This window comes from Podarcis pityusensis (genome assembly GCF_964106645.2).
Source record: "Podarcis pityusensis genome assembly, chromosome: 13".
In the NCBI taxonomy this organism is placed as follows: domain Eukaryota; kingdom Metazoa; phylum Chordata; class Lepidosauria; order Squamata; family Lacertidae; genus Podarcis; species Podarcis pityusensis.
In genome coordinates this window covers 23,322,465-23,348,486 of record NC_138038.1, presented here as the reverse complement: position 1 = coordinate 23,348,486, position 26,022 = coordinate 23,322,465, and the positions used below count along the sequence as shown (strand labels likewise).

The window sequence follows — 26,022 nt, the reverse complement described above, 5'->3', positions numbered from 1 at the left end:
AACCTAAGCGCGGCTTCTGATTGGCTGTAGGAAGCTCCAGCAGCCAATCGGAAGCCGTGGAAGCACTGTCGGACATTCGGCTTCCAAAGAACATTTTCAAACCAGAACACTCATTTCTGGGTTTGTGCCGTTCGGGAGCCAAAACGTCTGAGTACCAAGTCGGGATCCAAGGTACGACTGTAGCTTGCGATCTGCACTGCTGGCATTTGTTTGGAGTTCCTCAAGGCTTCTCTGTGTGTCTCTGACACAGGCATAGGTTACTGGTGGGTCCTGACCCACAAGTCCCAACTGCGGGTGGGGACCCATCAGCATTTTCTTCTTTTGTCTCAAGGTTGTAGGATTGTTGTTGTTGTTGTTTAAGGGGAGGAAGAGTTGGGAGGGAACACACAGAGGAGGAGGAGAAAGACGTATATGGTTGTGAATTTGATGCTGGTGATAATATGGGTCCCCTATTCCAAGTTGGGATTAAAGGTAGGCCCCGAGTTTCCAAACCACATACAGTGGTACCTCGAGTTGCATACGCTTCAGGTTACATACGCTTCAGCTTACAGACTCCGCTAACCCAGAAATAGTGCTTCAGGTTAAGAACTCTGCTTCAGGATGAGAACAGAAATCGTGCTTTGGCGGCGCGGCGGCAGCAGGAGGCCCCATTAGCTAAAGTGGTGCTTCAGGTTAAGAACAGTTTCAGGTTAAGAACGGACCTCCAGAATGAATTAAGTACTTAACCTGAGGTTACCACTGTACATAGAGTCTGCCTCACCTCCCACAGCTATGTAGCTGATCGGAATTTCCAGGATAGCAAAACGAAGCCTCCATGTGCAGAGGCAATGAGTGTGTCAGCCATTGTCCAACCTGCAGGGCTTACGGCCTCGATGAGTTGCACTGATTCTGGAGCCCGTGCCCACTACCAGCAACCAGTCCCCAAAGGGATGCCTGCAAGGGGAATGCGACCCTTGGGTGACGAAGGTCTTGTCACTAGCCGCGTGGCACCAAGTTCTAAGGTCTGGGGTGCTCAAAAGAGGTTTCTTGTTTCCTGCGCCCTCCAGAACGTCTTTGAGAACAAGCCCTCCGTGCCAGAGTACAAAGTAGCCTCGGTGCAGAAATCGCGCTTCATCCTCCTCCACTACAGCATCTTCAAGGCCCTGTGGGACTGGCTCATCCTCCTGGCCACTTTCTATGTGGCTGTGACCGTTCCGTACAACGTCTGCTTCACTGACACGGAGGATAGCTTGGCGGCCGCCCGAAGCACCATCGTCAGCGACATCGTTGTCGAGATGCTCTTCATCGTTGGTGAGGACTGCAAAGCTGTGCTTTACCCGGGTGCCATTGGGTTGGGGCCGCTGCCGGTGGGCAATAGGGGTGATTTAGCTCGGGTGAAACCTGCACAGGGGTGTGAAGTGGGTGTCAAAAAACGCTGCATTGGAGGTGCCCTTCATTGCAGTCTCTGTTAGCCACACTGCCTTTCTAAGGCAGTGCATAAACACCATACATTTAACACCCCCCCAGAATCCTGGGAACTGTAGTTTGCTACAGTTGCTGGGCATTGTAGCTCTGTGAGAGGTGAACTACAGTTCCCAGGATTCTCTGGGGGGGGTTCAAATGTAAGATGTGTGCGTAGTCTAGGGCTATACAACAAACACAAACTTTTCAGCATTGGCGGTATTGATGCTTCAGTGCCAAGCCAGGTTTTTTTGACTCCTTCTGTACCTGCTTTAACCTCCAGCCTGATTAAGAGTTCTGTTGAACGCAAAAGCTTGCTTGCTGTTTTCTGACATTTTGGTTGGTCTAAGAAAGGGACTCTGGGAATTTTCTAGATGACAGTTTTTGGTTTATTATGATTATGATTATTATCCATAGGTTATATATATTTCTGTCTGAGCCATACGTGGTTCTTCCCCTCTCCATTTTACCTACACGGCAACACTGTGAGGTAGGTTAGGCCTAGAGACAGTGTCTAGCCCAAGGTCACTTAGTGAACCTCATGGCTGAGTCAGGATTTGAACTCTGGTCTCCCAGGTTTTATCCCAGTACACTAACCACTGCACCACACTTCCACTTGTTCTGTGCCTAGAAAACATGGGTCTGAGCAGTTTTCCACTTGACCTGCACTTTCTAGGCATGTGTCCGAGTGGTTTTCCCCTTGCCTCACTTTTTCCCCCCCGGGGAAAACTCATTCTTTAAGTGCTAAATTCCGAATTGCTCTAATTGAGCTTCAAAAAGCGGTTTTCCCTTGGGGAAAGCATCAGAACAAGTGTGGATAAGTCCCGGGCCTCAACTCTTTGCCATGCATGCTAGCACAACGTACCTCTTCCTCCATTTAGCTGATTTGGAGGGTTTCACTCTGAGAAAAGCTTATTAATTTGGCATGCAGAGAATGCCCAGATTATGACGTCATTGACGCTGCTGTGAAATAAAGTGCTGGTGCTTTGTCCCTGCTCCCCTAAACTACCACTGGTGTCAAAGTTCATGTAACAAATATGATGCAAAATAAAGAAAATGCTTAATTTTCAACGACCCTCAATTGTTATTAAATTATGGCACGTTTCCTCTTCCGTTTACAACAATTACAGGGCAATTACACTCATGTCTGTTCAGAAGTGATTCCCAACTGAATTAAATGGGGCTCACTCCATTTATAGCCAGGATTGGGAACACGTGGCCTTCCAGATATTGCTAGACTACAATTCCTATTATTACTCCTATAACTATTACTAGTTGTAGTAGTAGTAGTAGTAGTATTACTATTATTTCTATACCACCCTTCATCCGAAGATCACAAGGCAATTTACAATACAAACACAAAAACACATACCAGCAGCAGCAGCTGAAACAGCTGAACAAATCCTCTTGCCTACTAATATCCTTTTTGCAACTTCCAAGTTGTCAAAGAACAGCCCTGACCATTGGTTATTGTGGATGGGGATTCTGAGAACATCCAAAAGGAGTTCCCTTCCCTGGGGTGTGGGGTTGCAGTAGACTTGCCTTCAAGGTGTTAGATGAGATGCCACATAACTACATGGGTTTAATGAGGGGATAGGTAAGGAACAGCAGCCTCCTTACAGCTTTTTATTGACTCCATATCGGCAGCATAACACAGTAGAATACATTCAGCTGTACTGGATACTGATGGGCAGGCAAGGAGAAAATTGGGACCGTGCGACTCTTAGATTTCTACTAATCACACCTGGTACATGCCTGGCTTCCCCCAGTGAATTCTGGGAATCATAGTTTGTGGCGCTACTGCGAATACTGTGTTAGAGAATCTCAGGCACCTTCACAAATCTGTAAGTTTCCAAAGTGACCTGATGGGGAGAGATAGAGGGTGACTCAAAATGGATTTCGACGTGCAGCAGAATTGAAATTTCGATGTGTCCTCAGGTATTATTAATTGTGATTAATAGATGGTGGGGAAGTGCTAGCCTTCCAGAGCTTGCTGAACTACAACTCCCATCATCCCTTGGCCATTGACCATGGTGGCTGAGGCTGATGGGAGTTGTAGTTCATCAGACTCTAGAGGGTTCCCCACACCTGTACTAGATGCTAGGGAGAAGAAACTCTGGAGGACTATCTCCAGCTTGCTGCCCTGCTTGTGAACTTCCTTTGGAGGCAGAGCCTGGGGTTGTTTGGCCCTTTCACTTGATGCAGGACAGGTATGGGGAACCTTTTGCCTGCCAGATGTTCCTGAACTACAACTCCCACCAGCCACTGGCCAGGGATGATGGGAGTTGTAGTTCAGGAACATCTGGCAGGCAAAAGGTTCCTTACACCTGAACTAGGAAGAGATCTAGGTATGCTTTTGTGTTGTTGTTGTTGTTAAGGTGTGACGTTGTGCTTGCACGTTTGATTTGACATAAGGCTTCCACGTGTCTCTCTTCATGTGGAAGACGTGGCCTTGTCACTGCCTGGGTTGGGGGACGTGACCAGGAGCACACATATGGTTTGTGAACTTACTGCCCCTTTTTTCTGATAGACATTATTCTGAACTTCCGCACCACGTACGTCAGCCAGTCGGGCCAGGTGGTCTATGACACCCGTTCGATCTGCCTCCACTATGTGGCGACTTGGTTCTTTGTGGACTTGATTGCAGCCTTGCCCTTTGACCTCCTCTATGCCTTCAACGTCCCTGTGGTGAGTCTGCCTTTCAATCTGCCCCTCTGAATCAGCAAGAGGTGAATGCTGAGAAGGGCCTCGGGCCTTTGTGGCTGGAATTGCTGAGCAGCCTCTTTCTAAAAAGAGAGACCTGCCTGGAGGTGCTGCCCTATGAACTGCCTGATCTGAAGCAGGTCCCTTCTGCTCTTGCAAGGAGGAATGTGTTCATTACAAGCAGTGATTTGCACATGATGAAGCGCCACAGAAATGATAAGCAGCTTCGAGAAATGCCCCACGCAACATCACCCCTAATGGGTGCAAGGTGACTTGGCCACCGAGTAGTGACAGAAGATAACTTTGCACATCCTCAGGGGCACAGTTATTATAATAACAATGGTAAAAACATATTTTTTATAGCACTTTATTATCTCAAAAGATCTCACAGTGATTTTATAGGGTAGGTCAGTATTATTTTCATAAGTATTACCTGCAAAAAAAAAGTGGCAATATAGAGTGCTCCTTTTCAGGGCTCCAATCAGCCAGCCATGCCTTCTGAAAGATATGCCATTCCTTTCCCCCTCCCCACTGGCTTTCTACACACACACACACACACGTGTCAGTAGCTGATTTCAGAGTGGCTCCAATTTTTGTTTTAAATCAACTAAATCAGGGGTGTAGAAGAGCCCATAGCACTCCACATGTTGTTGCACTGCAATTCCTATCATTCCTGACCACTGGCCCTGCAGGCTGGGGCTGATGGGAGTTGGAGTCCAGTACCACCTTGAGCGCTACAGGCTCTCCATCCCTGAACTAAATGAAGCCTGTTCTCTCTGCCCTGCTGCAAGGTTCCTCCTGTAGCTAATCCCACACCCTGCTTCTGCTGCTTCTTGCTATTGGGTGCACCTTTATTTCTTAGCCTCGGTTTCCCGGGGGGCTCATTAAGCAGCTTGACGAAGTGTCTCATGCTAACATGAGACCTTCGACTAATGAGGAAGCTTATGCAGTTGCTAACCAGCCATTGCTTTCTCCTGGCAGCGTGCTGAGCAAATGGAGGTTACTAGGTTTGAATTCCTTGCTTCCTAATTTAATCTTGTCAGATTCTACCTGCTTTTCAAAGTAACAGTGACTTTACCTCAGTCCTGCAACAGTGGGAGTTTGAACCAAGACCTCCAGAGACCTGGCAAACGGCAACTCCTCCATTCTCAGAACTGTAATAATCAGCTTCTGAAATAAGAACTAACTGCAGAACCCAAGGCTGTGTGCACACGATACCTTTAAAGCACATTTGAATCACATTCTTTCCCTCAAAGAATTCTGGGCACCTTAGTCTACACTCACAGAGTTACAATTCCCAGAAACCCTTAACAAACTACAGTGCCCAGAATTCTTTGAGGGATCAAATATGGTTTGAATGTGCTTTAAAGTCTTAGTATGTGTACACAGCCTTAGCCTGCTTTGAAGTCACAAAATCTAAATTTTGGAAGTGCAATGGGGGCTGGCTGTGGCTACTCAGTTGTGATGGGGATCCACTCTGCATGTGCACAGAGGAACTTTGTCTTGGTACAACCATTCTTCATGTGGTTTAAGCTCTGGAAAAGTTGCACAATTTGGGGGTGAGATGAGATGAAGGGCATCTTTCTCAGACCCCTCCTGTAAGCCCCAGTTACCTTAATCTTTGTTCTCAAGCTCCAGTCACAGCCATAGCTCAATGACAGAATAAGATTTCAGATTTAATGCCCACTACCAGCACCTCTTAATTTAAAGGACTAAGAAGAATAAGACTAGGGAAAGACGCTTGTCGTGGGTGTTGGGAAAGAGTCCATCTGCGGACTATGATTTATTTGTTTATTCCATTTATAGCCCCCAAGGAAAAAAACCTTTCTTCCCCACCCATTTATCCTCATCTCAGCCCTATGATGTAAGCCAGGCTGAGTTGTAGCAATTGGCCCATGATCACGCATTCAGCTTCAGGTCTAAATGCATGGTATGTTAATGCTGTGATGAGCAATCACATTGCAGGCTTTCTAAAATAAAATATCAGGTACGGGGAGTGGGATAGTCAATGTCACTGCAGTACAAGAGCAAGTTGAATCCTTTCTTCCCCACCCAGCCAAAATCATCCAGGGGGTGGAGGGTGGGCGAGGAGGAAGTACTGCAGAAATCAGTATTGGCACCAATGGGAGTCCTGCCCTCCTAATACTAATTTCTATTGGAGTGGTGTGATGCTTGCCAAGATCATAGCTGGGGAGGAAAGACTTAAACCTCCCTCCCCTGTGTGCTGTGCTGTTGATGACTACCCCCACCTCCAGCCACTTGCCTTGCCTGTCTATCTATCGATCATCTATTTATCTATCTATTTTAAAAAAGAATACTCTAACCGTGTTGTTACTATGAAGTACAATTAAGCCCTGAGAGGGGATCTGAACCTAGGTCTCTGCAGTTCTAGTCTAACACTGTTACCCACACTTGCCCACATAAGAATTGCCCAATGCAGGAATAATCTGATAAACAGTGGAAAATTGAGTTCCACTCAGGGTCACAGATGATTTGTTTTGGTGTTTTTAAGTGGGTGGATCAATCGTCACTTTCTGCTACTCCCCTTTCCACACCCACTGCTTCCTCAGTGCTCTCGGGTTTTTTCCCCCCAGCCATGCTCGTAATTATTTGTGGTGCACTCCTGAACGGAGTGTGGCTTTTTATATGCCTTTCGATCCCTCAGATTTGCAACACACACACACACACACACACACACTGCCCCAGAAAACTGCATGTTAAAAATTGCATGCTGAAATTTTGCGGTTGCCTGAGTGTGTGCATTTGCACACTTCTTGGATGGGATTTAAAAATGAAAAGGAAAAGACAAGGTTCCTGTGAAGCTGACTGCATGCCCTGTCAGTACTTAGTTGGCCTATAGGATAAACAAATTAGAAGGCAAAGGCGAACACAAAAGGGAGCACCTGGTTTAATCAGCAGAAAAGATCAAACTTGCTCCTTGTATACAAATCCAGGTTCCTTCCAGTTGTGGACTACCCCATTGGATAAGTCCTATACCACTCTTGCTTAATAGTCTAACAGACAAAAAGCAAGGTTTTATTTAGTTAGCAGCTAAGTTTATATCCCACCCTTGCTCCCAAAGGAGCCCTGTGTGGCAAACATAGCAGTGGCCAAACAATACAATTAAAAATAAAATATATTTTAAACAATTAAATACGGTACATTTAAAAGCACATAAAACCATCTCAAATTAATAATTTCAAGGCTGTCATGGACAGTATCTTTCAGTCATCAAATGCCTGGGTAAACAGGGATGTTTTTAAATTCCTCTTGAAAGTTAATAGTGAGGGAAGGAGACGCACCTCACCAGGGAGAGCATTCTGAAAACAGGGAGCCACCACTGAGAAGGCCCTGTCACAAGTCAATGCCAACCGGGGAGCATGTAATGTCCATGACCCACTCTGATTTATTTTTCTCCCTTCTCCTTCCCCAGACCTATCTGGTACACCTGCTAAAGACAGTGCGCCTCCTGCGCCTGCTCCGTCTCCTCCAAAAGTTGGACCGCTATTCTCAGTACAGTGCTATGGTCCTGACTTTGCTCATGTCCATGTTCGCCCTCCTGGCCCATTGGATGGCCTGCATCTGGTATGTCATCGGCCGGCAGGAGAGCAACGACCCAGTGACCTGGGACATTGGTGAGCTTAAGGAACAACTGGGCAGCCCTCCTCTTGGAAACCCTGGGTGTGCGGCTCTGAGCGGAGCAACACGCGTCTCCTTGTGGGAACCCATAACAAGGCTGCTGTGCATCCTGGGAAAGGAGTGGGCGCTGAGTAAGAGGGCTTAAACAAACACACTTTCTTTTCTACTCCTTGGGCAAACTTTCAAGAAGAAAATAACATAGATCTGCATGTTTACAGCATGGTTCAGTTTGATCCAGCAGAAAGCTGATGTTGGAAGGGACAGAAGGGCTAGTGTCTGTAAAACCACCAACACCTCCTCTTCCCCCAATCTCTGGAGCAGTTTTCTAACTTTTAAGCAAATGTTTACATTTTCAAACATGAATGTGTAAGCCAGGGGAAGAGAGCCTATGGGCCTCCATGTTTTGTTGGACTCCAACTCTCTTCATCCCTGACTACTGGCTATGCTGACTGGGTCTGATGGGAGTTGGAGTCCAACAAAACATGGAGGGCCACATATTCCTCATCCGTGCTTTGGCAGACTGGTGAGGGCAATGTTGGCTTCTGGGATTCCCCTTCTGTGGGAGCTTTTTCTGGGGTGAGGGGGAAGGCCCTGGTATCTGCATCATCTGCTCCTTTCTCTGATAGAGGGATGCAGTCTGACCCACTGCAACAGGATTAACCCTTCACTGTGCCCTGCAGGCTGGCTCCACGAACTGGGCAAGCGGATCGAGGCCCCGTACATCAACAGCTCTGTGGGAGGACCCTCCATCCGCAGCGCCTACATTGCTTCCCTCTACTTCACCCTCAGCAGCCTGACCAGCGTGGGCTTTGGCAACGTGTGCGCCAACACGGACGCCGAGAAAATCTTCTCCATCTGCACCATGCTCATTGGCGGTAAGTCCATCACAGGCAGGGCTGCATATCTCTCGTAACAACAAGCGCACCGTGGGGGGGGGGGAAGCATAGGGGTTTGGCGCTGGTGTCTAGCATCCAGATAAACCTGGTTTCCATTTTGCCAGAAAGCAAGTTTCTAGTCCTTAAAGGTAAAGGTACCCCTGCCCGTACGGGCCAGTCGTGTCCGACTCTAGGGTTGTGCGCCCATCTCACTTAAGAGGCCGGGGGCCAGCGCTGTCCGGAGACACTTCCGGGTCACGTGGCCAGCGTGACGAAGCTGCTCTGGCGAGCCAGCACCAGCGCAGCACACAGAAACGCCGTTTACCTTCCCGCTAGGTAAGCGGTACCTATTTATCTACTTGCACTTAAGGGTGCTTTCGAACTGCTAGGTGGGCAGGAGCTGGGACCGAACGACGGGAGCTCACCCCGCCGCAGGGATTCGAACCGCCGACCATGCGATCGGCAAGCCCTAGGCCCTGAGGTTTTACCCATGGCACCACCCGCGTCCTTATCGTTCTAGTCCTTATTGTTCTAGTCCTTATCGTTCGCAAATGTGGGCAGGGCCTAGCGAAGTCTTGAAAGACAAGGTTGAGATGGGGGACTGCTAGACAGGATATTTTCACATGCTAAAAGTAGGGCACGTGTTTGGTGCAGAGTGCTTTGCCCCTCCTAAAGATAAGCAGAAGTAGAATAAATTAGGCAACAACAACAACAACAAGCCCACTACCACCCACTACCATGCCCACTACTATGCAATGCAACATTTGGGCTACCTGGGCTCATAATTTAATCGGGTGGGGCTTTGAGTGGTGCTGTTAGTTGACCAGAGTCCAGGGATGAATGTGAGGGTGTGATCTTCCCCTTGTGGCCTTTGGTATGCATGTGGTGCCTTTTTGAAATGGTTTGAGAAGTGAGCTTTGATAGTTAAGACTTGGGGCTTATCTACACTTAGCTTTCCTCTACTCTTTCCAGGCACAGTCCATGCTTTAAAGCTCCATTTCTGAGTACATTTTTCTCTCTCTCTCTCCAGAGCTTTCCCTGCAAAAACCTGCTTTTTAAAGCTGGATTTGGAGCAAATGGCAATCCACATAAAACCCAAATTGCCAATTGCTCCAACTGAGCACTAAAAAGCAGGTTTTCATGGGGAAACCTCTTGGGGGAGAGGTGGGAGACCATGCTTGGACACAGAGCTTTAAAGCACAGACTTGTGCCTGGAAAGAGCGGGGCAAAAGTTAAGCATGGATAAGCCGTCAGACTCTCCTCTGCCTGCAACTCATTATATGTCTCTGGTCTATTGATCTCTCTCTTTCATCCTCAGTTCCTCCCATCTGTAAAATGGACATAAAAGAAACAAGTGTAATCCAGAAAATGACAGGTGGAGGGGGCACATGCCTGTCACTCAGCTGATGTCAGCTGGTCAGCAGGTGGGCGTGGTTTGGGGGGAAATGGCCTTTTGGGCCAAATTAGGGTCCCAAGATTGGCCCACAGGTGGGAGGTTCTCCACCCCTGGTTTAGAGGTCACAAAGCAAACTGTGTGGCATGCTAAGTTGTCCTCTGGCAGAGCAGCTGGGATGGCTGCTGCCCCATAGTTTTCTGACTGAGACAGCCGCTTTGCCATGCCTAGGAATACAGGAAGGCTGCCTTGCACTGAGCCAGACCAATAATCTATTTAGCCCATTGTTACCTAGACTAACAGAAAGCTGCTCTCCAGGATTAGAAGGCAGGGAGGATCTCTTAGCCCTACTTGGAGATGCTGAGGATTGAAGCTAAGCTACAGCCCTTCCCCTCCTGCCTAATGATAGGGCTGGCCCTGATACCAGACCTGAAAGGGAATTAAGTCCAGGGAATATGCTACAGCTGCCCTATACCAAGTGCTGCCTGGGTGATCATGAGAAGGAGATGGAAGTCAGAGAGGCATCCCCAGAAGGAAGCGCTGTAGTCATAAAGTGACTTTCGTTATGGTCCCATAGACTGGATAAATGCATGTTCAGGTCACATCAAAGACAAAAATATTTTAGATAACCTAAATGGCTGTGCTTTAGAACTTGAGACGAGGAGATTACTTTCCTTTGAGAGTAAAGCAGGAAGAGTGAGAAATAGAGGGGGTGGGTGGTTTATTACTTTTGTCCAACTTTAAATTTTTGTTTCTAAATTTATCGTAATGCTCTCATAGGGCAGTCCAGGGCAGGGGAATTCCAGGCTCAGAAATAATTGGCCCATCTCAGCTTTATTAGCAGTGATAAAACCTCCAGGCTCAGAAGCAGTCTGCTTCTGGAATACTAGCCATTCTGGATAAGCAACAGAGGAAAAACTGCTGCTTTCATGCCCTGCTTTAAAAAAAAAAAAATAGTATAGTGTTTAGTTTAGTTTAGTTTAGTTTATTACATTACATTACATTACATTACATTACATTTATATCCTGCCTTTTTCTCTGGAGAACTCAAAATGGCACACAGGCTTCTCCCCATCTCTGTTTTATTCCCACAACAACCCTGTTAGGTAGGTTAGACTGAAAGACAGTGACTTGCCCAAAGTCACCAGTGAGCATCATGGCTGAGCTGGGATTTGAACCCTGATCTCTCAGGTTTCTGAGCACAATTCAACGTGTTGTTGCTAACCTTTAAAGCCCTAAACGGCCTTGTCCTTGTATACCTGAAGTAGTGTCTCCGTCCCCCGTCGTTCAGCCTGATGTCCAGCTCTGACGGTCTTCTGGCAGTTCCCTCACTTCTGGCAGTTCCCTTACAGGGAATGAGGCAGAGGGACTTCCGGATAGTGGCACCCACCCTGTGGAAAGCCCTCCCATTAGATGTCAAAGAGATAAACAATTATATGACTTTCTGAAGACATCTGAAGGCAGCTCCGTATAGGGAAGTTTTTAATGTTTAATGTTTTACCATATTGGCCTGAATATAAGCCACACTTTTTTTTTTTCTAAATTCTGACCGTGAAAAGTTAAAGTGCGGCTTAATTTCGTTACCTTACAAAAATTGGCTTTTATGATATTGCCGCTGAAACAGACATATGGTAAAACGGAACGAGTGTGAGTGCCTGCAAAATTTTAAGGGAGCAGCTTATATTTGGGTATTGTCTTTTATTCCTCCCCCCTCCTTGAATTTTAAAGGTGCGGCTTATATTTGGGTGTGGTTTATATTCGGGCCAATATGGTATTATGTTTTTATTTTAAGCTGGAAGCCGCCCAAAGTGGCTGAGGCAACCCAGTCAGATGAGTGGGGTATGAATAATAAAATCATCATCATCAGTATTATCATTATTATTATTATTATTATTATTATTAGTCCTTGTCCAGCACCCTAACCACTACTCCACACTGACTTGTGTTCCATCTGTTGGGAATAGGATGCCAATCTAGATAGGCTAAGAGAGCTCTTCTTCTCTCATGCCCCTTTCCTCCTCTCTGCCCCAGCTTTGATGCATGCCGTGGTCTTTGGCAACGTGACAGCTATCATCCAGCGCATGTACTCGCGACGCTCCCTCTATCATACCCGCATGAAGGATCTCAAGGACTTCATCCGTGTCCACCGCCTGCCCCAGCAGCTCAAGCAGCGCATGCTGGAGTACTTTCAAACCACGTGGTCTGTCAACAATGGCATTGATGCCAATGAGGTAAGGGCAGCTTGCTCTCTGTCAGTTTTAGGCTGGATTCCTATGCCCCCCTTATTATAGAATAAGCACAACTGAACTGAATGAAACTGATTTCTGACCAGATGTTCATAGGACTGAATACTATTAACCCCCTTCTAAGGGTCACGATGATTTGGGAGATTCCCCCCAAAATCTGACTTTTTGCAGTAAGGACAATGATGGGGAAATATACTAGGAAAGTGTGAGATAAGGAATATTTGAGATGAGGTCGTCTAACCTCCCAACAAACAAAACAGAATGGATAATTAGCCAATATTGTCTAAATTTTCTGCAAACTTTGTGAATACAAATCAGGAAGGATGCTCAATGGAACAGGTCATCTGGACATGGCCTTAGGGTCTGGGGCTGAAGAGCACTCCTACATAAAGGAGGATAAAATGAAACAGGCTATGAGAGGAGCCTGGGGGTCAGACCCCGGCCCATTTGTGGGTTGTGGCAGCACAGTGGACTCCAATTGTACCAAACCCCATGCTGACGCTCCCTGCTCCTCCTTTCCCTTCAGCTCCTGCGGGACTTCCCGGATGAACTACGAGCGGACATTGCCATGCACTTGAACAAGGACATTTTGCAGCTGCCTCTCTTTGAGAGCGCCAGCCGTGGCTGCCTGCGTGCCCTTTCCCTGCACATCAAGACATCCTTCTGCGCCCCTGGGGAATATCTCCTCCGCCAGGGAGACGCCCTGCAAGCAAATTACTTTGTCTGCTCAGGCTCCCTTGAAGTCCTTAAGGACAACATTGTACTGGCCATTTTAGGTAAGACTCTGGGAGAGCCGCGCAATGCAATCGGTGTCTCTTTGGGGATGCGGGGGTGGTCTCTGTATTAGGGCCAGGCTGAGGCCACAAATAGGCTCTGTGTCAGGGCTAGGGAAAAATTCAGTTTTGTTTGCATTTTAATGAGAAACTGTCTGATCTGTGCTTCTCAAACTGATACATGAAATCTGCACTTCTCCAAATTTTGCGATGCAGTTCTCTGGTCAAGCAGTTTGCAAAACAATGTGTATGTTAGGGGGAAATGTGCACAGAAATGCATATATTGGTGAAACTAACTACAAAAATTCATTATGTTAGAGGGACTTGCTTGCAAGAATATGTGCATTAGACAAAACTGCATACAAAAATACATTTATTATAAGAAATTTGCACTTTCTTGAGGATTTCTGTTAAATCTGCAAATTGCTGAGGAAATGTGAAAAACTGAATTTAAGATATGAAAACTGAGAAACTGAGGGCAGATCCACACCAGGAAGTACATTCAACAGATATTTAAAGTGCATGGCTTCCCCCAAAGAATCGTGGGAAGTGTAGTTTCGCCCTCAAAGAGATACAATTCCCAGCAAACTACAGCTCCCATGATTCTTTGGGAGAGGCCACATGCATTAAATGTGTTTTAAGTGTATAGCATGGATCTGCCCTGAGATAAACCAAAATTGACAAATTAATCCATTCCTGACCATTAGCAGTGCTGGCCAGGGCTGATGGAGAGTTGGAGACAAACAACACCTGGAGGTCCACAAGTTCCCCGCTCTATATTAATCCTGCTGTAGAATATGCCATTGGCATAAAGAGCTGGGCAGCTGAGGGCTGAAGCCCAGCAGGCAACAGCTCTTGGTTTGATGACAGGAAAATCCAGGCTCCTGCTGTCCAGTCCAGAGCCATGTGCTGACTGGCGATGCACACCCCTTGTGAGCCTAGAAAAGGCTCCGAGACCTCAAAGCACACACAGCTCACTAGGCTAGTCCCAGCCTCAACCCCAGCCCATGGGACTCCCAGTTTGAGCCCCTCCATCAGAAGATGGGGGAGAGATGAGAGAACACACGAGTGGCCTCCCTGCTTCTAACCCCGTTCAGGCGTTCCCCAAATCCTGACTTGTCTTCCTTAGGTAAAGGGGACCTCATTGGGGCTGACCTGCCCAATAAAGACCAAGTAATCAAGACCAACGCAGACGTCAAGGCGCTGACCTACTGTGACCTCCAGTACATCAGCCTGCGCGGGCTCTTCGAGGTGCTGGAGCTGTACCCCGAATATTCTGCCAAGTTCATGGCCGACATCCACCAGGACCTCACCTTCAACTTGCGGGAGGGCAGCGAGATTGAGGTAGGGGTGTTTGTGTGCTGCAGGTGACCCTGATCCCCACCTATCCTGCCCCCTTTCTACCTGTACTTCTAGCCATTTGACCACACAGGGCCAGTTCCCATGAAGACCAGAGCCTTCCCCTTCCCCAGGAATCATTCACATCCCCTGCTAAAGACACCACATCCACCATCATCACTCCCAGACCATGAGAATCCATGTTTCCAGCATTTCCGACTCCATAAGCACCCTTCCACCATTTGCATCTTGCTGCTTTCCCTGAGCAGGCAGAGAGAGAGAGACTAGGGCCACGTTTATCACGTGGCTTGTCCTAGGTGAAAAGCTATTTTAAAAAAAATTAATTGCCAGCATGGGAAGGAGGCCCCATCTGGATTAAGAGCCTAGCAGAAAGCAAAGGGTTAAATCTGCCCTAGCCCCTGCCATCATACAATAGGAGTGTGTGTGCTGTCAATCTGTGAAAGAAACAGCAGTCAAGGGCAAAGGATGTGAAATGTGTCCCATCCAGTCTGACCTATTTCCCCCACCTGTTCCCCAGATCCAGATAGCCTTCATAGGAACATAGGAAACTGCCTTATACTAAGCCAGACCGACAATCCATTGAGTTCAGTGTTGCCTACACTGACTGGCAGCAACTCTGCAGGGTTTCAGACAGGGTTCTCCACCAGCCCTACCTGGAGGGGCCATGGATCAAACTTGGAAACTGAGCAAAGCAGGGGCTCAACCACAGAGCTGTGGCTTTTCAGATAGAGACAGGCAACTGTTTCTGTGGCGTTTTAAGCATCTGTTCCCAGAATCTCTGCACACTCATGCCTTTTGCGCCGCTGTTGCCCCTCGTCAAACATAACTTGCATGTTTCTGAAGTGCTATACACAGCACAGACGATGGCATCCTCATTTCTGCAAAACGAAAAAAAAGCCTCTTCTGGGTGTGTGTGTTTTCACAGGGGAGAGTGCCGGAGGCATTTGTGGGGCTGTCTCCCTGGGAAACTCTTCTTTATGGATGTTCAGGTGTAGAAGGGGTTAGGGCAGGGCCTACACAGCTTGACTGCCCCTCTCTCCCATCCCCACTTGAATGCAGCCTTGCACCATACCTTGGCAGGTCCTCAACATGGCTGCAGGCCCAGGCAGGCAAAGAGTTCAGGAGGTTAACAATGACCCTAGGGGGCCACCATACGTGACTGGTGGTAGGCCAGCGCTACCATGCAAGGAAGGAAGGAAGGAAGGGGAAGTGGTCTTCTTCATTCAGTTGGTAGACTGTGAGACTTTTAATTTTAGGATCATGGGTTCAAGCCCTGCATTTAGCATCACACACTGTTCCACCTGCATTGCAGGGGGTTAAACTAGATGACTCTTGTGGTACCTTCCAACTCTACCATTCTATGATTCTATAAGGCACTGTGGTGGCGTGATAAAAGCAGGAATTGGGGTTTGAATGGTGCAGCAAGATTTTTTAAAGCAAGGATGGTCAACCTGTGTCTCCTCAGATAGTCTTGAACTCCAGCTCTTATCAGCCCCAGCCAGCAAGGCCAACGGTCAGTGTTGATGGGGTTTTTAATTGAACAACATCTGGAAGGCCACAGATTACCCAGGCTTGTTTTAAAGTGTTACCTACAGCAGTGTGTGTGTTTGTGAGTCCTTCTTTTGGGCATCAAAATGCCACATGTTGGCATTGGCTGGCTTCATAAGTCTAGGTTATACAATTAGCAACCTATACAGTGATAGCAACCCCAAACAAGGCTTTCCCCAAGTGGGAAATGTATTCAGTGATCCAATTTAAGCACATGAATTGGTATACAGACACAGAATTCAACATTGTATGAACAATAGCCTGCTTCTTTTCAAATGGCAAATTTCAGCCTGTTGTCGCTGCAAAGAGAAGCTTGAAAGTGTGTGAACAATGGTAAAATCTCAGAAACTGGGGGGGAAGAGGTGGGACTTCAGAGCCCTGAATAGCTAAATACTTGGCTATAATAGAAGCAGAATAAAAGCTGCAAACTCATCAAATACATGCCAATATATGCACAACTGAATCAGGTGGTAGAATTTTACCTGCAAGGTTTATTGCACACAGCCCAAAGCTAAATCTAACTGTTCCTCTCATTGGAGCACCTCATGCCGCTAGAACAGAGCTCAAAACTCAGTTATTTGCAGGACGCTTTTAAAGTATGGCATGCTGAGGTCTGAAAAGACTCCTTTGCAGAAGGAGAATGGTCCAGTCATTCAATACGAGTCATGCTCATTGAACACTGCAGAAGAGAACAAGAGCCCTCGAGGATCAAAGCAAATGCCTAGCCAGTCCTGCATCCCATTTCCCACAGTGGCCAATCAGATGCCTCCGGGACAAGCAGGGCAAGAGCGCCATAGCTGTCTCCTGCCCTTGTTCCCTAGCAACTGGCATTTGGAGGCATGGCGCCTCTGATCCCGGAGGTAGCATAAAGCCAGCATGAGGGGTGCAATATAAATTCATTCAGTTTGTATTAACTCACCCTTCCTGAATTAATATGCACACTCCTCTGAAATTTGCACTTGCCTAAATTTTGCGCTGCAGTCCTCCAGCCAAAGAACGCATAGCAAAATGGGCCTGTTAGTGAAAAGTGCACACACAAATGCACACTGGTGACTTGACTGTACACAAATGCACATGGGTGAAAAAATGTACCAAAGTGTGTCCTATTGTACCAAAGTGTGTCCTATATAGCTACAAGCAGTGGGGGGAAAGGCAGGTGCAGTACAAGTTCCTGTCTCTCGCTCCCCCTACTCCCCGTGGTTAATAATATCTTCAGTGAGGGAGTGGAGAGGATTTAAATAAGTAAACAGTGCCGAAGAATAGGTTGACCACCCTCTCCTCTGTACCATGGCTCTGATCCCACTTGCCCACCTGTTTACTAAGCCACAAGTCCAATGGAGGTTTATTTTTAAGAGCTGTTAAACATGAACAACTGCTGACTGCATCGCTCAGTCACTCATTTTAGGCTGAGGCCACATCGCCTCCCCTTACTTTCCGTTTCCTCTGCTGTTAGACTTCACACCTCCCAGGAAGCAACGCTTCAACTCTTGTCATATATGGACATTGCTGTAACTAAGAACAGAATGTAGCATCCCCCATAAGGTGTTTTTAAGCAAGAGAAAATACGCCTAGAGGCAACAGCGGCTGGTGCCCATTGTACCCGTTGCAAGCAGAACCAACTCGTTCCAGTTTTGCCCCCATCCTCTCCTCCAGTACAGTTCACTCTTGGTTCAACGCACCAGGTCACTTCCTCCCCACTGCATTTCTCCTCCTGTTTGTGTCCTCCTCCGTCTACAGTTTCCCCTCGGCTGAACTTACCCACCTACCCACCCTGCTGATTGTGATGGTGGTTTTTGTCCACTAGGACCAAGACCGTGACCAGCCAGTAAACGCCCGTAGGCTCTCCAACAGCCGTCGGATGGTAACATGCTTTGGGCACTACCGGCCTGGGCTACATTCGAACCAGTGACCTAGAGGTGAAAGGTCGTGTGCCCACCCCGCCTCCCGATACAATCCTGCCCTCCCTCGCCCACCGCCACACCTCATTGCTCCCATCTGTCATCACAATGCCCACCCCCATTCCCCTGAACTTTCTCCCCCTATCCCTGCCTGCCCTCTTGATACTTTGCTGTAGCACATGGAAGTTTGTCCATCCCTAGAATGGTGTGGGAGGTGGAATGCAAATAGATAGAAAGGGCGCTTAATGAGCAGAGGAGGAAAATATAGGCAGAATGAAGACGGGTGGAATGAATGTGCATGGGAAAAAGAGGAGAGGTGGACTCTAATCTGCCTTGTGTGTATTCAGTAGAGCATGGGGGTTCTCTGCATATGTTGTAATGGACACACATAAGGAGGGAGGCAGAACCTTCCATCGCAAGCTTCATTCTCCCCAAGTCTTGCCATGATGGCTGGAGGTTGTGCCCTGTCTCCAGGGACTATGGGCACAGCAAATACTAGTTGCTGGCACCCACAGGAGAGGAGTGCGCTCTAGCTCCTGCTCAAAACAATGCATGGTTGTCAGTTTGTGCCAAGATGGTGCAGGAGATGCTTCCTAGAGGGGCCAGAACCAAGGTGAAATGGCATCTGTCTCTTCAGCTTTTGATTGGGTGGTCGTCAGTCTGGCAACCAAGAATGGTCAGCTTTGAGGCAACAACCCTGATAGACTCTGAAAGAGCTACCCAGTCTTTCTTGTTTGATTGTGTTGTTGTTGCTGTTTTCCTTTCTAGGGACTTCTCCGATTCTCCAGGTCCCCACGTTTATCCCAGGTAACTTTTTTGCTGCAGGAACAGAAGGGCACAGGGCTGGGAGAAACTGCATTGATTACAGCCAACATGAAATTGGCTGAGTGGGTGGGATCTCAGGAAGCAAAAAATAAAAATAAAATAAAAATCTTAACTTTGTTCGTAAGTTGCTTGCAAAAACTTGAGTTTGCATTCTCCTAAATTATTTCTCCTACACCTGAAAGCCCGAGGGCTAAGAGCATTTCACCCTGGCTTGCGGTGCAGATATGAACTAGTTTGAAATGCTTATTTGCATGACAGATTGATACTCTCCACCTAAACAATGATCAGATGGTCATACATCTAAGTTTATTAAATGTGATTTAAGCCTCACCTATAAGAAAGCTGCCTTTCCATCTTCTGAATCTTCTTCCTTCCCTCCCTCTTGTTTAGCCTCACCTTGAAAGTGGCGCTGCCCCCGAAAAGCCCCTGCCCTCCATCCAGGAATATGGCGAAGACTCTGAGGACTTCTTCCAGCCCTCGCCAGCCACCATCACCCGCCGCAAACTCCTCTTGCCCAATCTCAACAGCCCCGTGAGGCGCGGCTCCTTCAGCAGCCTGCTAGGAGATGACCTGCGCCAGTTCTCCGCCCTGCGGCGAAATTGTCGCTCCCCAGCCCACTGCAACCGAGGCCGTAGCCCCTCTCCGCAGTGTCGCCGGGAGGTGCAGCTCTCTGATGAGGGCAGCAATGGCCGGAAACCTGGCAAGCTCCTCATTCCCTCCCTCATGAACTACGGAACCCCAGACCTCAGCCCCAGGTAAGGGTCCTCATTGCATTCCTGAACGGCCACAGCAGACAAACGGATTTGGCTCATGGGGTATGATCCGCTGGGAAGTTCTCCTGCGAAAGCCTCAATAAAATGAATAGGATACGTTCAAGAAGGAAGCAGTGGTTTTCTGTAGCTTCTTTCCATTTAACTTAGATTTAGGTTGGAGAACTTCCTAGCACTGGGGTGTAGGGTGGCTGTCAACAAGCCAGGACATCCACAGGGCAGGCACACACACAGAAGGCATGGAATGTGATTAGCTTTTTATTAGCAGAAAAACAACAACAACACAGCAATGTCCTTTAGTTCATCTCAACTCAACGAAGGCTTTGCTGAAACTAAGCTCTAGCCATGCCCCTCCCCTCTAGCCTCTCACTCTGGATCACTCCCAAGCAGGGGGTGGGCTCCTCCTGTGGGTCTGTCTGGCACTCCTCAAGCAGGGAGTCAGAGTGGGAGAAGAGTCAGGAGGACTGGGACTGTCTGCATGCATGCTGCGACTCTCAGCTTCTAACCCTGTCCTGGAAGGCCCTCCTTCTCCTGACCCCCCCCCCTTGATCTCTCAAGTCTCCTGCTTCTCTCAGCTCCCAGCTTATCCTTTCTGCTGACTGTTCCTCAGTGTCCCACCACCAGGCTCCAGGCTCTAAGGTGTCATCTTCAAAGCCCTCCCTGGAGAGTTCTTGGGAGTCAGGCACCCACCTCTCCTCATCCATCTGGCCCAACAGTGGGGGTCTGTTTTCCATCCAGTGCTCCATTTCCTTGGAGGGATAGGCTGCCTCTGAATATGGAGGTTCTAAATTCGATATTCAATCGCCACTGCTTGACCCTATCTTACCACTTTTTGACTCCACCCCGCCGCATAAACTAATCTGTCTCCCACCTCCCTAGAGTCGTGGATGGAATTGAAGATGACGGTGGCGCATCAGAGACACAAACCTTTAGTTTCAATGTGGATCAGCCCATGCAGAGCTCGGCGCAGGAGCCTCCAGTGTCAGGTAGCGATGGCAACGGAGGAGATGGGTCCTTCCACCTGCCTTAGAGAGCAAGAAGCCACTTAGCCGTCAACCATTCAATGCTCATTAAAGAAATGTCTCACACACTATTGAGCAAGCAGATTCAGCCCTCTGTTGAGCATCAAGGCTCATTAGTGAGCCATCAAGTTAAGACTGGCCATCTCTTCAGCTGACCTGCCATAATCGTATTTCTCTTAAAATAGTTAGCATGTGACAGCTCACTCAGAGAATGAGTTGGGAACCATGACATGTTGCAGAATGGCTGGGTCTAAGGCCCCTCCAGTTTTGTGGCTGGATTTCCTAACAGGCTAAAGTGGGGAGGGTAAAAAGAGCCCACATGATACTCTACGGTTGTTATTGGACTCCAACTCCCGTCATCCCCAATTGTGGACCATGGTGCCTGAGGATGATGGGAGCTGTAGTTCAATGACATCTGGAAGGCCCCATGTTAGCTGCCGCTGAGCTAACTGCTTCTGTGGGGGCTTCATTTCTATATGGCTAGATCTTGACCCTCATCTTGTGACTAGAGGAAGTAAAATTTATTATTATAAATAAACTTGTGCAATTGACATAGGTTGCAGCAGTCGGCTTTTCTCGGGACAGAATTAGGCCAGGTTCTCCCCTCCCCGAAGTGATAAAGCTAGGTTTGGACTATACCACTTTTGACTGCAGGTGGTGACTCACATGGCTGAATGGGGCTTCTTTGCTCCCACAGGTCCCTCTGGAGGCAGGAAACTGTATGGCAGGGGAAAGGGAAAGGGATAGGCCAGGTGCCTTCTCCGCAACATGCACTTCTTTATGAATGGCTTCTGCCCACATTGTAATATGTAATATCCTATGCACCCCCAAAATCTATATCTGACATGGTATAGTCCAAATGCAGGCTTACAACTTTGGTGAGAAGTAGTCCTTTGTTCTAGCAGTACTGAAGCTTCATTATTTAAAAATAACTATTTTAGAACGAAATATGCACAGTTCAGGTTTTGGGGCGACAGTGGGGAACCTCAGGTCCAGGGGTCTGATGTGGCCCTCAGTACCTCTCTGTGTGGCCCTCACTCCTCAGTGGCCTTGCTTTACATCCTCCTTGAATATTTTTGCCCAGCTGGAATGTGTCCTTGGATAATGCCTCTTGCCTGCCTGGATAGAGAGGAGGCTGTGGAGAAACTAGCCTGTTTCAAAAAGCTAACATTTATATTCATTACTCTGCCCAGTTTTGCCTCTGGCCCCACCCACAACCCTTGGGCTACCAAAGGTCACCCTCCCTTTTTAGGGGTTTTCTCCAATGTGATGACCCCTTGCTCATACAAACACAGTGTCAGAGGACTGGGCAGAAGGCAAATTGCTGCAAGTATTTTCTCTAACCCTCTCATCTCCCCCTCCTACCCCTTGAATTTCCTTGCAGGGACGGAGCAAGCCAACCCTGTGTCAACTGCAGAAGCTGATGAGGTAAAGCAGAACATCCGAAGGCTGAATCAAGAGGTAGGAAGCAGCAGGGCTTTATTTTATTTGGGAGTCACTAGGGTGCAGTCCTGGCATCAGTTTTCCCTGCCGGGGCTGTGCCCTAGAAAATACAAAGTCAAGTTTAAAATGCCTCTGAGCATGGGCAAAGTGCATTTGCCTTGCCACCAAGTAAGCACAGCACACCCTCATACATCAAGGACTAGGGGAAACTCTAGATCAGGAGGTGATGTTTGCAGGTGTCTCTTTCACCCTGAAAACTAAGCAGGGTGGGGTGGGGAGATGCATAGCTGCCAAAACATCACCACTAGCTGCAAATGCCGGGTTAGTTTAGTTTAGTTTATTTGTTTGGCTCGACTGCATTTATTCCTGCCCCCACCCCCCACCCATGGGGGAAGGAAAGGGATGAGGGGGTTGATTTTTCTGTGCATCCGTGGTGTTGGCGTTTCTGACTCAGGGTGTCAGGGTTTAAAATTAGCACCGGGTTGGTGACAATTTCATAGCAACAAAGCCAGCCTTCTCTTTCTTCTTCTCCTCTCTCTCCCCCCACCCTCACCCCACAAAACAAGTTGCCTGTGTGTTCTGCTCCTCATTCTTCATAGGAGCCCATCTCAGGCAGAGCTTTCTCTCTCTCTCTCTCTCTCTCTTCTCTCTCTCTCTCACACACACACACACACACACACACACTCCCCGCCCCAATGTCCTGACTCCTCCCCTTTCCCCAGCTGCTACATAAAAGCCTCAAAGATGTTGAAACAGATCGGATCAGAAATAAGAGTAGCTGTGTCTTTCTGTGTGGACACATGGAGGGATCAGGCCCTTGTAGAGGGCATTCTCAGCACCAAATGAATTGTAGTCATCACAGCAGAATGAACTTCAGATTGACAAATAGCGTGGGACAGGGGCAGCATGGGGATGATGTCACTGTGTGTGTGGACCACCTCAGAAAGCTGTCTGCATCGATGCGCATTATCACACAGTGCATACATGCTCGCCATGAGGATGTAGTGGTTAGTGTGCAGGACTAGGACCTGGCGAGACCAGGGTTCAAATAACCACTTAGCCATAAAGCTCACTGGGTGACCTTGGGCCAGTCACTTTCTCTCAGTTTAAGTTGCCTCACAGCGCTTGTGTAGGGATAAAATGAGGACGATGTATGATGACTTGGAGGAAAGGTGGGCTATAAATCAAATAAATAAGCAGGCATGACACTCTCAACGTGCTCTATATAAATGCTAGGTATTGATTCTTTTTCTGGTTTCCCCAGATCAACAACCTGAACCGGGAAGTCTCCCAACTCAGTCGAGAGCTGCAACATCTGATGAGCCTCCTTCAGAGTCAGCTTGCCATCCAGCCTTCCTACGCCCCTGCCGCAAGCTGCCCTCACAACTGTGGCCAGCCCTCGCCTTCCCCACCTCCCACCAGCAGGCTGCCTTCGTCCCAGAGCATGCCACCCCTCGGCCTCCCGGCCTCCTCGAGCGCAGACTTTTCAGCCTTCACCAACTCCCTGCCTTCTTCTGCCTCGTGCATAGAGCACTTGGGACCCGGGGAGCAGAGGGGTTCCACTTCCTGTGGCCCCACGAGCCCCACATACCAATACCACTCCCTATGGGCGGACACGGGACACGGAAGCCACCACTGTGGCCAGGCAGCCAAGGGGACTTCTTCCCGGTCGAGCTCGCCCACGCCGTGCCCCCTTAGCTCTCTCTCCCCAAGGAACTCTTTCTCCACTTGTTCGGGGCAGGGCTGTCCGCCACCAGCACGCTTCCACTTCCGGTCAAGCTCAGAGACCTTTCACTGATGCCAAGTAGCCTCCTGTCACCTAACCTTCTTCCTGATGGTTGCTGAGGGCTCAGGACTCTGCAGAGAAGCCGAGCAAGCTGGGCCCCAAGATTTGGCTTGTTGGTTGTTTATTTTTTTCTTTTGTAACCAGTAGATATATTTTTTAAATTTTTTCCATGCGGGAGGCAACTGTTCCCATGAGAGCCGAAATGAAGCGAAATTTTGGATTCCAGATTTAAGCGAACATTTGGGTTTTCGACGTTGTTTTTAAAAGGCATTTTTAAAAGAAAAAAACACAGGCAGTTGAATCGTGAATCTTGCTGGTGCATTTTGAAGGCAGCGACTGTGTTTGCATACCGTGCTTTGGATTGTCCCAAGAAGCTGAACACATTATGATTCAGCACTTAATTCATAGCTTCCAGCTACGTGCAAACTTGGAAATTCTGGCCAATGGCTTTGAAGCAAGCCAGTATATCAAACCAGCTTCAAATTGTGGCTTCAAGTCCAGCTTGCTTTGAAGCTATGAACCAGGGATGGGGAAGATGTGGCTGGACTATAACTCCCATCATCCACAAGCACTGGCTGTGTTATCTGGGGCTGATGGGAGTTAGTGTTGTTGGACTCCAACACGGTCGCAGGTTTGGCCCCTGTCAGCATGGGATGATGGGAATTGTAGTCCAAAACATCTGGAAGGCAGCAGGCTGGGGAAGTCTGTCTAAATCTAACAGCATCAAATGGCATGTTGCAATATATTGTTGCACACCACCTTAATCTCCAAGCAGTGCGAGATTCCAGTGATTCTAGGTGCTCACCCAGAGTTCGTGTTTCCTTTTGGGAATGAGGCACAGCAGAGACTGTGGTGTCATAACTCTTAATGACCCATCACCCAGGCAATGATTACCTGATCACAGGAAACTAGCCTGGCTTATATTTTAACACTTGCTGGTCCAAGGGTTAGAATGGCTCTGGCACCCAGTTTAGCTTTCCAAGCTTTGATTAAATTCTAACACTTACTGGATCTAGGAACGCAGAGGAGTCTGGCACCTGCAAACTCATAACATTAAATATGCAGATGCACAAGGCTGATTCAAATTTTGGTGCTACAGAGGGAAAGTAGGCGGGTACCTTTCCTCCTGTGAGTTAATATGAGCACAATCTATCAGGAAGTTCATATGTGCAAGCCTCATTGAAATGAATGGGAGCTGTGCAAGAGCAATAGTTCTGAATAACATCCTAGCTTGGTGGCAGAGCACTTGCTTGAATGCAAAAGGTCCCCGCTTCAATTTCTGGCATCTCCAGGTAGGTCCAGGAAAGGCTCCTGGAGACCTGCTGCCGGCCAGTGTAGACAATACTGGACTAATGGTCTGATTTGGGATAAGGCAGCTTCCTATAATCCTGTTTCAGTTAAGCTTGCACAGGAGAATTTCCATTAGTAGTTATCCTACAGGTTGGCTCTGCCCATCTCCCATTCTGCCACATTTAATGAGGCTCAGATTCCATTATTTGTAGCAGACACCCCATGACAGAGTTCTTTCTGGAGGAGAATATATGTGCATATTTCTTCAAGCTGGAGCATGTTAGGAGCAAATGACTAGGGAATTTTTCTTCAAATTTATTTCATCTTTACTTTTTTCTTTCCTCCCCCTAAAACCTTCAGAATCAGTGTACACACTGTACTTTTAATGCACACTGGAAGCACATTTCCCCCCTCTGAGAATTCCCCCCGCCAAACCTATCCCTCTCAGAGTTACAATTCCTAGCAATCCTTAACAAACTACAGTGTGTACACAGCCTTTTCTCTGATCACTGATTGCTTTTCAATCCTGCCGCAGGGCCAACCCCCCTCTACTAAATTATTGTTTTATTTATTTTACTATTTATGGTGAAAAGGGGTGCAGGAGGGGGATATGTTATCCTTCCGTGAAATGTCTGACAAATTAAATAATTTGTTTTTCTACTCTGTTCTAGCAGTTCCTGATGGCTGGGGGTGGGGGTAATCTAAAAAAAAAAAAAAGAGGAGAGAGACCTCTGGGTAAAAGCTGCAGCATTTGTCCTCTTTTTTCCAATCTAAAGAACGTAGATTGACTGACTTTCTCTAATTAACCAATCTCTTTCTTGTCCTCCCTGGAGGCTAATATATCCTGACAGCTTGAACCATTTCCGGCTGCAAAACCTGGTTCTTTATTTCTAAGCCCAAAGGTGTCAAAGCTCAATCAGTGCCTACAAAAAAGGATACTCCAATACAGAACTTTAAAGCATGCAGGGACTGTGGCTGGGAAGAGTTATAAGCGTGGATCAGTCCTGCTGTG

At 47.8% G+C, this 26,022-nt stretch overlaps 1 protein-coding gene across 3 annotated transcripts in view; it reads left to right on the top strand.

Moving 5' to 3' along the window:
• KCNH4 (potassium voltage-gated channel subfamily H member 4) overlaps window positions 1-25,673 on the top strand; it is a 49,686-nt gene extending 24,013 nt beyond the window's left edge. For 2 of the 3 annotated variants that reach the window (XM_080979285.1, XM_080979286.1), the window contains exons 5-16: window positions 1,047-1,290; window positions 3,971-4,128; window positions 7,577-7,778; window positions 8,463-8,657; window positions 12,082-12,281; window positions 12,823-13,072; window positions 14,199-14,413; window positions 18,643-18,681; window positions 19,090-19,454; window positions 20,349-20,455; window positions 21,876-21,952; window positions 23,199-25,673. In XM_080979285.1, the coding sequence (XP_080835411.1) occupies window positions 1,047-1,290; window positions 3,971-4,128; window positions 7,577-7,778; window positions 8,463-8,657; window positions 12,082-12,281; window positions 12,823-13,072; window positions 14,199-14,413; window positions 18,643-18,681; window positions 19,090-19,454; window positions 20,349-20,455; window positions 21,876-21,952; window positions 23,199-23,732 (2,586 nt within the window). In that variant the 3' untranslated portion in view covers window positions 23,733-25,673. Of the gene's footprint in view, window positions 1-165; window positions 504-748; window positions 1,291-3,970; window positions 4,129-7,576; window positions 7,779-8,462; window positions 8,658-12,081; window positions 12,282-12,822; window positions 13,073-14,198; window positions 14,414-18,642; window positions 18,682-19,089; window positions 19,455-20,348; window positions 20,456-21,875; window positions 21,953-23,198 lie in introns of those variants that run through there. The other variant, XM_080979287.1, reaches the window with a different exon arrangement.
• Window positions 25,674-26,022: the final 349 nt, after the last annotated feature.